Genomic DNA, 13421 nt, shown 5'->3' with positions numbered 1-13421 from the left:
CCAATGACTATTCAGGACTGATTTCCTTTAGGATTGACTTGTTTGATCTCCTTGCTATCCAAGGGATTCATACTTGCTGTCCAAGGGGTTCATACTTGACTCTCAGCAGTTCCAAATCTGAGAATTTATGTGAAGGAAATGCTTAAAGTTCTTTGCAAAGATTTAGCTTCAGGGATATTTAACACAGAGTTATTTCCAGTAGCTAACTATTTGACACTGCCTAAATATCCAGCAATAGAGGATTTGTTAAATAAATGATCACATGTACTACAATATTATGAAAGCATTACAAAATACTAAATGAAGACACATATAACAGTATGTTCACATTAATCCCATTTTGCTTAAATATGTGAACTGTGTCTTTAAGAACACATACAAAAAAATACAGAAACAACAAAAAGAACACATGCAGCAGCCTAGAAAGTAAAAATATAATTTTAAGAATTTTTTTCAGAGTGCTGGGCTATAGCTAGTATTTATTTACTTTTTAAATTTATTTGCACTGATTATGATTAAGGAATTTAATTTGTTTTTTAAACACTGTGAGCCTGGGAAAGCAGTAATGAGAATAAAGTAGGGAAGACGAATGAAGGGATTGTTTTGTGTGGGGCATTGGGTGTTGAATATGTTGAGTTTTGTGTGTGAAGAGAGATCCAAAAGCAAGTGTGTAATAAGTTGTGTCATCATCAGAGACCAACCTGGTTGGAAAAACAGAAAGGGGCCATTGCAAAACCAATAACAGAAGATTTTCTTTAAGAGTCTTTATAATTTTATTTATTTATTTATTTTTGGCTGTGCTGGGTCTTTGTTGCTGCTTGGGCTTTTCTCTAGTTGCCACATGTGAGCCTCTCATTGTGGTGTCTTCTCTTGTTAAGAGCATGGGCTATAGGGTGCAAGGTCTTCAATAGTTGTGGCATGTCGGCTCAACAGTTGTGGTTCCCGGGTTCTAGGTGCAGGCTCAATAGTTGTGGTGCATGGGCTTAGTTGTTTCACAGCATGTGTGATTCTACTAGACTAGGGATTGGACCCACGTCTACTGCATTGGCAGGCAGATTCTTTATCACTGAGCCACCAGGGAAGTCCCCCAACTGTCTTTAGATTGAAGAATGTAAGGTTACTGATACTGGTGACACTCTTCATGGACAATTGGTAGAACCCTTTGGTTACTCAGAAAAGACATTCAGACTATAGCTTTGAAGACTGAACTCTGGAATAATTAGAGTCAGGTTTTCTGTGAGTTGCTTTTTTCTTTTTGGGGTGTTTGGGGCCATGCAGCATGTGTGATCTTAGTTCCCTGACCAGGGATCAAATCCATGCCTCCTGCAGTGGAAGAACAGAATCTTAACCACTGGAATGAATGCCAGGGAAGTCCCCTGGTTTTTTAGTTCTCTTCACTGGAGTTTGGAACTCACAGTCCTGTGGTCATGAGCAGTCCTTGGTGCCCCAACATATCTCAGTCCATTTACCTAAAGTGTACAGGTGTTCCTATTTGCACAGATGGGTCAGTTACAGTAGAGCTGGTAACATGGGAACATACACACATTCTCACAGATCAGTTCTCACCTGTGTCCTGATGTGTGTTGATTTATGTATGAGAACACACAGAAATATAGGCACACCTGTTTAACTGTGCTTCACAGATAATGCTTAAAAAAAATTGGACATTTATGGCAATGCTGTGTCAGGCAAGTAAAATGGCACCATTTTTCCTATAGCATTTGCTCACTTCATGTCTCTGTCTCATTTTGATAATTTTTGCAATATTTCAAACCATTTCATTATTATTATATTTATTATTCTGATCTGTGATCAGTGGTTTTTAATGTTACCCTATAAATGCTCAGATGGTTAGCATTCTTTTAGCAATAAAGTATTGGAAATTAAGGTATGTACTATTACCTTATATAATGCTATTGTACCTCATTAGGCTACAATATAGTATAAACATAACTTTTATTTGCATAGAGAAACAAAAAATTCATATATCTTGCTTTATTTTGATATTCACATTGTTGAGGTAGTCTGGAGCCAAATACAAAATATCTTTGAGGCCTGCTTGTACACAGAACAGATGAGCCATATATATACACACTACAACCTGCCTGCATGCAGAGAATGGCACATATATATTATACAAAATGTCCTGATAAGCCTGTATGCAGATCAAGAAGCAACAGTTAGAACTGGACATGGAACAATGTACTGGTTCAAAAGTGGGAAAGGAGTACTTCAAGGCTGTATATTGTTACCCTGCTTATTCAACTTACATGCAGAGTACAGCATGCAAAATGCTGGGCTGGATGAAGCTCAAGGTGGAATCAAGATTGCCAGGAGAAATATCAGTAACCTCAGATATGCAGATGATATCACCCGAATGGCAGAAAGCAAAGAGGAACTAAAGAACCTCTTGATGAAGGTGAAAGAGGAGAGTGCAAAAAGCTGGCTTAAAACTCAGCATGCAGAAAGCTAAGATCATTGCCTCTGGTTTCATCGCTTCATGGCAAATAGATGGGAAAACAATGGAAACAGTGATAGACTTTATTTTCTTATGCTCCAAATCACTGTGGGTGATGACTGCAACTGTGAAATTAGAAGATGCTTGTTCCTTGGAAGGAAAGCTATGACAAACGTAGACAACAAATTAAAAACAGAGACATTATTTTGCCAACAGAGGTCCATCTAGTCAAAGCTATGCTTTTTCCAGTAGTCATGTATGGATGTAAGAGTTGGGCCATAAACAGTGTGGGCGCTGAAGAACTGATGCTTTTGAACTGTTGTGCTGGAGAAGGCTCTTGAGAGTCCCTCAGACAGCAAGGCAATCAAACCAGTCAACCCTAAAGGAAATCAACCCTGAATAATCATTGGAAGAACTGATGCTGAAGCTGAAGCTCCAATACTTTGGCCACCTGATGTGAAGAGCCATTTCATTGGAAAAGGCCCTGATGCTGGGAAAGATTGAAGGCAGGAAGAGAAGGAGATGGCAGGGGATGAAATGATTGGGTGACATCACCAATTCAATGGACATGAATTTGAGCAAGCTCCAGGAGATAGTGAAGGACAGGGAAACCTGGCATGCTGCAGTCCATGGCGTCGCAAATAGTCAGACATGACTGAATGATTGAACAACAATAAAATGTCTTATAGTCATTGTATTACCTTTATAAGATAATAAAATTAGGTAAACCCACTTTTCTTATGTTTAATCTCTATAAAGATAAATTCATTTTTGAAATGCCATGATTTATTTGACAGACTAAGATTTGAAACTTTAGAAGTATTCAAATCAGAAAACATGAAACATTCCAAGCATTCTGATTATATTGCTCAGAAAGATTTAGTAGTTCTTTTTTAAAGTCATGAGTTTTAAAACTTAAAGCATATCTTACACTATCATCAATTCCAGATTTTAAATATAGATGAAATAATCTCTTGGAAAGCTTCCTTCAGAGAATTTGCAGTTGGGCTTCCCCAGTGGCTCAGAAGGTAAAGAATCTGCCTGCAATGTAGGAGACCTGGGATCCATCCATGGGTCAGGAAGATCCCCTTGAGTAGGAAACGGCAACCCACTCGAGTACTCTTGCCTGGAGAATTCCATGGACAGAGGAGCCTGGCAGTCTACAGTCCAGGGGGTCGCAAAGAGTTGGACACAAGTGATTAATACTTTCTTTCACTTAAAAATTCATTGGTAAAAAAGGCCAGTTTCTGCATATATATTTGAATGCAGTTTTATTCCTCACCAGCATTTTACATGGGAGAAGGAAATGGCAACTCACTCCAGTATTCTTGCCTGGAGAATCCCATGGACAGAGGAGCCTGGCAGGCGACAGTCCATGGGGTCGGCAAGAGTTGGACACGACTCAGTGACTAAACCACCAGCCACCAGCATTTTACCTACTCTGTACTGATTCTTGAATCTTACTGTTAGTGCGTTTAATTTCTCTCTGCTCTAGTTTTAGTAAATAGACTGACACCTGACATGTGTTTTTCCAAGGTTCAGTTGTTAAGTATTAATTTATTAATAAAATGCCTTTTGACCTACTCCGATGAAAGGTCCCATGTAAATAGCAAACATTATTTATATCATTGTTGATCTCATTATGGAAATTTTGTCTACTGGCCTCTTTCAAGACTGAGACCTGCATTTTATATTTGAAGATGTTTCCTTTCAAGATAGAATATGATTAAGATATTTAATATCAGGAAGTGATTTCATTTTTCTACCGAAGAATAATTCCTCTTAAATAAATAACACAGAAAGTGAGCACTTGTTTGTGTTAACACTCTGTCTTGACTTGTCGACATCTCTGTAAAATTACCCATGGTCAATACTCAAGGTCAAATTATCCAGGGAGTAGGAATCAAACTAATTTAAAAGCTGACTTCTTATGGACCACTTAGGAGACTGCTAGTTTTTCACTGCAGGCAGATTATTTTTCAGGTCTTCTTCCTTTACTTGTGAATGTTAGTTACACACACACACACACACACACACACACACACACTGCATACACATATATGTCTCCCCCTTTAACATACCACATAATGATCAGTTCAGTTCAGGCACTCAGTTGTGTCTGACTCTTTGCGACCCCATGGACTGCAGCACGCCAGGCCTCCCTGTCCATCACCAACTCCCAGAGTTTACTCAGACTCATGTCCATTGAGTCAGTGATGCCATCCAACCATCTCATCCTCTGTTATCCCCTTCTGCTCCTTATATGATAATTATAGAAAACAAACAATTTTCAGCATATTAAACATTTATTCAGGGAAATCTGAATAAAATTGCCTGACATTTTTAGAAGGCATGAAAATCACTATAGTTTATGTTGTGTATTCTTAGGATGATGGTGATCTTAATCAGGGACATTTGTGAATTTCTGTCATTTTTGGTTGCCACAATTTGGGGGTTGCATCTGGTGTCTAGTGGGTTCATGGCTACTGTCAATCATCATACAATATACAGGACAGGCCCCTGAGCCTCAACAATGAATTATCTGGTCCAAAATGCCAGCAGGGCCATGCTTGAGAAACTTATGAAGTTGCTTGGTCATCTCTGACTCTTTGTGACCCCATGGACTGTAGCCCACCAGGCTCCTCGGACCATGGGATTCACCAGGCAAGAATACTGAAGTGGGTTGCCATGGCCTTCTCCAGGGGATCTTCCTGACCCAGGGATTGAACCTGGGTCTTCTGCACTGCAGCCAGACACTTTACCGTCTGAGCCACCAGGGAAGCCCTGGGAAACTTATAGACTACTCTTTATATATAATAGAACCTTAAAAATTCGTCTTCAACAATCAGGGTTCTCCTGTGTTTTGTGCATCCTGTTAATTCTTCATCCCCCCTGGGTCTCTTTACAGTATGGCATCGTGGGAAGAACAGGAGCTGGAAAAAGTTCCCTCGTTGCTGCCCTTTTTCGATTGTCAGAACCTGAAGGTGGCATTTATATTGATGGAATCTTGACAACACATATTGGACTGCACGATTTAAGGAAGAAATTGTCAGTTGCACTTCAGGTACGCACAGCAGAGCACTCTCACATGTTCTTTGTATAAGGCGTCTAAGTTTAAGTGCTTTTAATTTGATTGTTTTTTTCAAATTAAGTGAATGAGTTGATCCTTTTTTTTCCCCGGTAGAGCATGTTTTTAGCAGCAGGTATTTTCAATAGACACTTTCATCAGATACCAGGTGTTTTTTGTGTTGTTGTTGTTGTTCATTTGTTAGTTTTGTGTGCATGTGATTTAATAACTTACTGAGATAGATTTCTTGACTCAGACTTCCTTAGTTTCCACAATTTTATTCACTGATAATCACATAATTCTGAGAACAGAAGGATAAATTGTTTAGCGCTGGAGAGGTTCCTATAGGGAAACATGAATTTTGTTAATAAGTGTCTTACAGATGTAATTTTGTTGTGGGAAACCAGGACATCTTTTAAAAAGTGATTATCTCCTTGGAGAACTTTCTATGGAATTGTGGGGCTTTGAGAATTATAGGATATATAGATGCTTTGGGGAGACTTTGACAATTTAGCCATTAATGAATAATTTTCACCAGGGAGGCAGTACAGAATAGTGAGGAAGAGCAGGGGACTCAGAATTCTGTCTCTATGTACTTGGTTTTCTCTGTCTTACAAGGCAGATAACAGTATCACCCCCTCAATCTGTTGTGAGGACAAAATAGGTCAATGAGTGTGAAGTGTTTCATGTAGACCCATATGTGCCTGCTGTGATGGTGGGGTGTTGAGTTGGCCATCTCTTCCTGGGCTCTGATTCTGTTCTCTTTTCTTCTTCTTTGTAAAGTAGTGTAACTTTCAGGGAGAGTTTGGAGACTGGATTATATGCATGGTAGACACTGCTGTCATTCCTGTGGTTCATTCATTCAACATAATTCTGTGATATTTACTGAGAGATTACTATCCTCCAGGTATATAGCCAAGCGCAACCTTGATCCTGTGTCCTCATCTATCATCCTGCCCTCTGCTTTGACAGACTTGCTGATTAAAAAAAAAAATGAGTTTTTATTTATATACTTAGCAATCATCTGCCTATCAAAGGAAGCTCAGAAAAATACCCTCTTGAGATGAGAAACAGAGAGGAGATGAGACAGAATGAGCCAGGCAAATGTGCTTCCTGGAATGTGGGTGTAATGTGTCCTGAAATACCTGTTATCAGGAAGCATGTACAACATGGCACCCAAAGGACGGTGAATGTGGACTTGGGGACAGCTGTTGCTACCTGCCCGTGACCTTGAAAATACCTGGGATTACTCTAAGTAATTTTTAAATCAAGATAGTTTTTTCAGACTCTAGTGAAATGCCACCTCACACCCCTTAAGATGTCTGCTATCAAAGAAAAGAGAGAGAAAAAAATAAAGTTACTAGTGTTGGCAAGGATGTAGAGAAATTAGAACCCATGTTTATTGCTGATAGGAATGTAAAATAGTGCAACCACTACGGAAATCAACTTGTTGGTTGCTCAGAAAAGTTAATGATGGAAATATCATATGACCTAGCAATTCTACATTAGAATATAAACCCAAAAGAATTGGAAGAAAGGTCTTGAAGAGATACTGGGACATGCATGTTATAGCAGAATTCTCAACAGCAAAAAGGTGGAGGCACCCAAGGGCCCATTGACAGATGAATCAACAATCAAAACGTGGTGTGCATACATACAGTAGAATATTACTCAGCCTTAATAAAGAAGGAAATTCTGACACATGCTACAGCACAGATGAACCTTGAAAACATTAAGTGAAATAAGTAATTTACAAAGGACAAATACTGTATGATTCTACTAATAGGAGTTACCTAGAGTAGTAAATTCATGGATACAGGATATAGAATGGTGGGTACCAGGAGTGGCCAGGAGAGGGGAGTTGTTTAATGGGTACAGAGTTTCAGTTCTTCAAGATGAAAGGAGATCTACAGCTGGATGGTGGTGATGGCTGTACAACAATGTGAATGTATTTAACACCACTGAACTGTGCACTTAAAGTGGCTAATCTAGCAAATTTATGTGTGCTGCTGCTGCTGCTGCTAAGTCGCTTCAGTCGTGTCCAACTCTGTGCAACCCCATAGATGGCCTCCTACCAGGCTCCTCTGTCCCTGGGATTCTCCAGGCAAGAACACTGGAGTGGGTTGCCATTTCCTTCTGCAATGCATGAAAGTGAACAGTGAAAGTGAAGCCGCTCAGTCATGTCCGATTCTTAGCGACCTCATGAACTGCAGCCTACCAGGCTCCTCTGTCCATGGGATTTTCCAGGCAAGAGTACTGGAGTGGGGTGCCATTGCCTTCTCCGAAATTTATGTATATTTTATCACAATTGAAAAATATTTTTCCAAAGGTATCCCTTTCAGAAAAACTGGATAGTCCCCATATTTAAAGATTTCCTCTGGCTATTAGATTTATGACTTATGGTTACAGTAGAAAATAAATGAGCTTAAATTCCCAAGTTTTATGCTTTGATGGTACTCATCTCTGAAATGGCCATGTGAGATTAGTTAGTAGAAATAAAGGGCATGTCTGTAAAGTCCTTTCATATCCTTGGATATAAAGCTTTTCCCCCATTTTTCCTACCATCCCACTTGAAAGGACTCCCCAAACCATAGCAAGAGTGAATAAGCATAGAACAAAGCCAGAAGATACTACTCCTATTGCTCTGTCCCTCATTTGGAAATATCAGTTTAGAAATGGGTTTATGCACTTGTATGTCATGGGTTGATATGTGTCAGGAGAAGATACTCAAAATCTTATCCCTCCCCAACCAAGAGCCCTTTGTCTTTACAGTGTCTTGCTAGCTGCAGAGGTGGAGAAAGCCTGTTAGTTTGGTTACTGGAATTTACTTGTCTAAGTGCAAAAACTTACATTCCTCTCCCCCCCAAATGAGTAGGAAGCATTGATGCTTGTGTCCCAACACCCCAATTTAGGGAATTTAGGAAGCTGAGAGCAGACTCTGTGGAGGGGGAGCCCAGTGCTGTTTCTTTGAGTTGCCTCTCTTAGGTGAGCCAGGCCCACACCATCTTCCTTGGATCCCTGGTCCCTGTGATCCTGGAAGCAGCAGAGAGCTTCCATGGTGGTCTCTCTTCCTCCCAGGCTCATCCCCATCACTGCTGACCCTGCATGAACAGGTCAGAACTGGGGAAGATGTGATGATAACAAGGACCTGGGTAGGAGCAGAGACAGGGGAGTGGGGACATAGACCATCAGTCATGGGGGGAACTTTCAAAGATGAATACTGTGTTATTAAGAAGGTACTCCTCAACTTCTGTTCAAAATTTCAGGAATAAGCAAAAATGAAAGTTCTTCTTAAATAATTTTCTTAAACACAACAGGTAGCTGAAGTATGTGTGTTCTTTATGCTTAGGATCTGAAGTAGTTAAATATGTCCCCCAGAAAGACCACCGGTTGAGATTATATGCAGGGAGTAGCCTGCTTACTTGAAAGAACCTAGAAAATGGAGGGAAGGAAGAAGAATATTGGGGACCAGCCTCCCCTCGCCTGGCTATGTCGCTTGTGTAAACCCCATGGAGACATGCAGAAGATACCTGCATGTGGGAATCTTAAGGTTGATAATTACAAGAAGTAACAAGTTTTTATAAAAATCTGAAGTAGAATGATGGTTAGTCCCCTGACAAGGAATGCTTACCATTGTTTAGATGGTTGTTTAGTCTTTGATCCTAAATTCAAATTTTAAGGGAGACCTTAAATTTGTGTTTTGAGTTTTTTTAGTTCAGTTCAGTATTCATTCTGAAATATTGTATGACTAGTGATTTTCAGTGCTTTGGAGGCATATTGGCTACTTAATCAACTTTGTGCAAATAAATCTCCCTTTATAATGTCTTTTTAATTGTGGATTTGCTCAGATATATCTCTTTTTTGGTGGCACATCCTGAGTTTTCTGTATTCTTTCCTCTCTCACCAGACTTAAAACTTAGACCATATTGAAAGAAGGTTTGGAAGGCTTCCTGAGTATCATTCTTCCTTATGATTAGGGGAAAGAAATGTCTGTCTATCTTCATCTTTCCTCTCAGGCTTTTGTGAAGTGAGGAGGAAAGTCCAGCCCCAAGGCTGATTTGAACGTGTGATTCAGAGCAGTTCCGGGCACTTGTGGAAGAGTCAGTTCTCCTCTTGTTCCCACACGAGTGCATTCCCTTGTTCTGCCCCCTTCACTGAAAGGAGCTTATTGGGCTCTTCACTGCTATCCATATTCTTATGACCTGGCTTACTAGAGCCTTCCAGAAGAAAATGTAAATGGCCTACATGAGCTTATGTACAGGATTCTCTCTCTCTCTCTCTTTTTTTTTTAATTTTATTTTTAAACTTTACATAATTGTATTAGTTTTGCCAAATATCAAAATGAATCTTGAAGCCAAGAGGACACATATATTTCCAGAGTAATTTACTTATGGCTCCTCCTGAAGCAGATGGATAGGAAGAACTATTTAAATTAAAGTATCATGACACAGGTCAAGGTGGGTTTCAGGTCCTCCTGGCCTTGCAGTTAGTAACTGCAAGTTCTAGGTTCTGTGAGGTTCTGTGAGGCAGGTTATCCTGACACACAGGTGAGAGAACGTGGGGACCAGCTGATGCCAACATCAGAGGTGATCTCTCCATGGACAGAGGTGCTGCAGACCCCAGGAGCTTACGTTCCCCTTGCACATGTGGGGATGTTCGTTTCACACATGTGGAGAGATTCCAGACCCTAGAAGACAGTCTGACCAATGGAGAAAATAGCCTACTTTATTCTTCAGTGCTAATGTGTAAATATTTAGTGGTTTGCTTTGAGACACAAACCTCTACTAATCATGCTGTTGGTATTTCCCAGTCATACCAGCATTGACAGTTAATTTATGTAGATCTTAATGTTAAGTTTCTCATGTTTGTGTGAGTGTTTAAGCAGATATTTATTAGCAGGGTGGTATTAAAAAAAATCAAATCTTCCTTTGTCTTCAATTTTTTCCTTACAATGAAAAAACTTCTTCAACACTTTCTTCTGTTAGTGTTCAGTAGTCCAAATGATATTTTGTAGCACACTTTGTACAATGGAAAATTATTTTAGAGATGCTTTTTTGTAATCATACATTTGCAACTATGTTATTAATAATTAATGAATTTAGATGTTTCTGCATTTTAATTTTGACATTCTGTACACATTAGAATAAAATGAAAACAGGTTAAGGTAATAACATTCACTATTTTGGGGTATTTAGGAACCTGTTTTATTCACTGGAACAATGAGGGAAAATCTGGATCCCTTTAATGAGCATACGGATAATGAACTGTGGAATGCCTTAGAAGAGGTAATTTATTAATAGTAACTGTAATTAACTTGTTAGCATCTGTATATGTGTGTTTACATTTAGAGCTTTGCAGATAATTAAGGGGAGCGTGTCAGTTTCAGTGACTTGGTAATAGGAAAACACTGATGACATGGGTGCACTTAAAATGTGTGTATTGATGATGATGAAAATCAACAATATAATGTGACATGTTTTCATTTTAGCTATTTTCCTAGAACCCTGAACAAATAGACACATTATCTTGTCCTTAGCAGAGTACTTATATCAGATCAGATTAGATCAGTCGCTCAGTCGTGTCCGACTCTTTGGGACCCCATGAATCACAGCACACCAGGCCTCCCTGTCCATCACCAACTCCAGGAGTTCACTGAGACTCATGTCCATCGAGTCAGTGATGCCATCCAGTCATCTCATCCTCTGTCGTCCCCTTCTCCTTTGCCCCCAATCCCTCCCAGCATCAGAGTCTTTTCCAATGAGTCAACACTTCGCATGAGGGATCAAATTCTACTAGTGACCTAGTGAATTAATTACTCCATTACACTCCAATATTTATTTTATTCCTCTGGTCTTGGGAAACATCTCCTAAGTGGAGACAATAGTAGTTTTTTTCTTATTAACTAAAAGATATAAACAAGATCATACTAATAAAATGTAGAAGTTTCATAGGAAAGTGTTTATAAAGGTCAATTATATAGTCGGAATTAATGATGATTATTTATTGGCAATTATGTCATTTTAATGCTGTAGCATGAATGCAGATAACAGAACCCTGGAACATCTGCTCAGTTTTTACATGGGAGGTTCATTTCTAGAGAATTTTCTGTTATTTGTGTCATGTTTTTGCTTGCTCCACTTCTTTGAATTTCCTCACCCTTGCATGAAAAAAATTTTGACTATTAAGTTGCTGTCAGTTTATATTTTAATACAAATCATTTTGTGTATTTGCACTAGTTTTATAAATCAATTCTACTGTTGGAAGAAACCCTAGACTTCTAAGCCATAGACAGATTTCTAATTTCTCCTAGGACCTAGCTCAGTCTTTTGATTTTAAAAAGTAAGAATGAGTATTCCTATGCATTAACGATGAAAGATTAGCAAGAGAAATTGAGAAAGCAGTCTCTTTACCATTGCAACAAAAACAATAAAATACCTAGGAATAAACCTACCTAAGGAGGCAAAAGACCTGTACCCATAAAACTATAAGATACTGACAAAAGATATCAAAGATGATGCAAAACAGATGGAGGGATATACCATGTTCTTGGATTGGAAGAAACAATATTGTGAAAATGACTATACTACCTAAAGAATCTTCAGATTAAATACAATCCCTGTCAAATTATCAATGGCATTTTTCATAGAATTAGAGCCAAAAAATTTACAGTTTTAATGGAAACACAAAAGACCCCAAGTTGCCAAAGCAGTTTTAAGAAAGAAAAACGAAGCTGGAGAAATTAGGTTCCCTGACTTCAGAATATATCACTGAGTTGGCCAAAAATTTGTTACATAAGATTTTATGGAAAAACTTAAACGAACTTTTTGGCTAGTTCAATACAGATCTAGAGTAATCACGATGGTGTGGCACTGGCACAAAAACAGAAATATAGATCAATGGAACAGGCTAGAGAGTCCAGAGATGAACTCACACACCTGTGGTCAGCTAATCTGTGACAAACAAGGCAGGAATATACGATGGAGAAGAGGTGGTCTCTTCAGTAAGTGGTGCTGGGAAAACTGGACAGCTATGTGTAAAAGAAGAAAATTAGAACACTCCTTAATACTGTATGCAAAAATAAACTCAAAGTGGATTGAAAACCTAAATGTAAGACCAGATACTATAAGACTCTTAGAGGAAAACACAGGGAAAACATTCTACATAAATAACTACTAAATGTTTGATTGATCTTTTCATTTCAGAGAAGTGTGGCATATTTTTAAAAATCTTTTCTGTTTGTTTGTTGTTGTTTCACAAATCTGAGAGATTGATTGTTCATGTTGGTTTTAATTGGTATGTTTGTCATTTAGTGTCACCCTTCCATGGAAGCTCTGAAATCTGTAATATACAGATGAGCCTTGACTGTGAGCAGGCAGATTTGGAGGTATGACCATTTCTAGTCAGTAATTCTGGTTTCTGAAGGATATTACCACTGAATCTTTAAACACCCACCCTGCTTTTCAGCAACATGTGGATTTTGTTTTCTTAAATTAGGTTGATTGCTTCACCTTCTCCTGCCTGAAAAGCAGTGCACCTCTGATTTCATTTAAATTTGTGAGTCTTTGCTTCAGCTTCAACATCAGTCCTTCCAGAGAATATTCAGGGTTGATTTCCTTTAAGATTGACCAGTTTGATCCCTTGTTTCCAAGGGACTCTCAATAGTGTTCTCCAGTACCACAGTTCAAAAGCATCAATTCTTCAGCGCTCTCTTATTGTCCAGCTTTCACATCTGTACATGACTACTGGAAAGACCATAGGTTTGATTATATGGACCTTTGTCAGCAAAGTGATATCTTTGCTTTTTAACACACTGTCTAGTTTTGTCATAGCTTTCCTGCCAAGAAGCAATCATCTTCTAACTTCAAGGCTATAGTCACCATCTGCACTGACTTAAGA

General features: G+C 38.9%; 1 protein-coding gene across 1 annotated transcript in view; it reads left to right on the top strand.

The window, feature by feature from the left end:
* Nucleotides 1–13421, top strand: part of LOC100337390 (ATP-binding cassette sub-family C member 4-like) — a 209452-nt gene that overhangs the window by 172563 nt on the left and 23468 nt on the right. The window contains 2 exon segments of the mRNA XM_059892309.1: nucleotides 5367–5522; nucleotides 10721–10810. Coding sequence (XP_059748292.1) covers nucleotides 5367–5522; nucleotides 10721–10810 — 246 coding nt within the window.

The sequence above is a fragment of the Bos taurus genome, chromosome 12 (assembly GCF_002263795.3).
Source record: "Bos taurus isolate L1 Dominette 01449 registration number 42190680 breed Hereford chromosome 12, ARS-UCD2.0, whole genome shotgun sequence".
Lineage (NCBI taxonomy): Eukaryota > Metazoa > Chordata > Mammalia > Artiodactyla > Bovidae > Bos > Bos taurus.
Note: the sequence above shows the minus strand (reverse complement) of the source record. Positions and strands in the feature narration are given on the sequence as shown.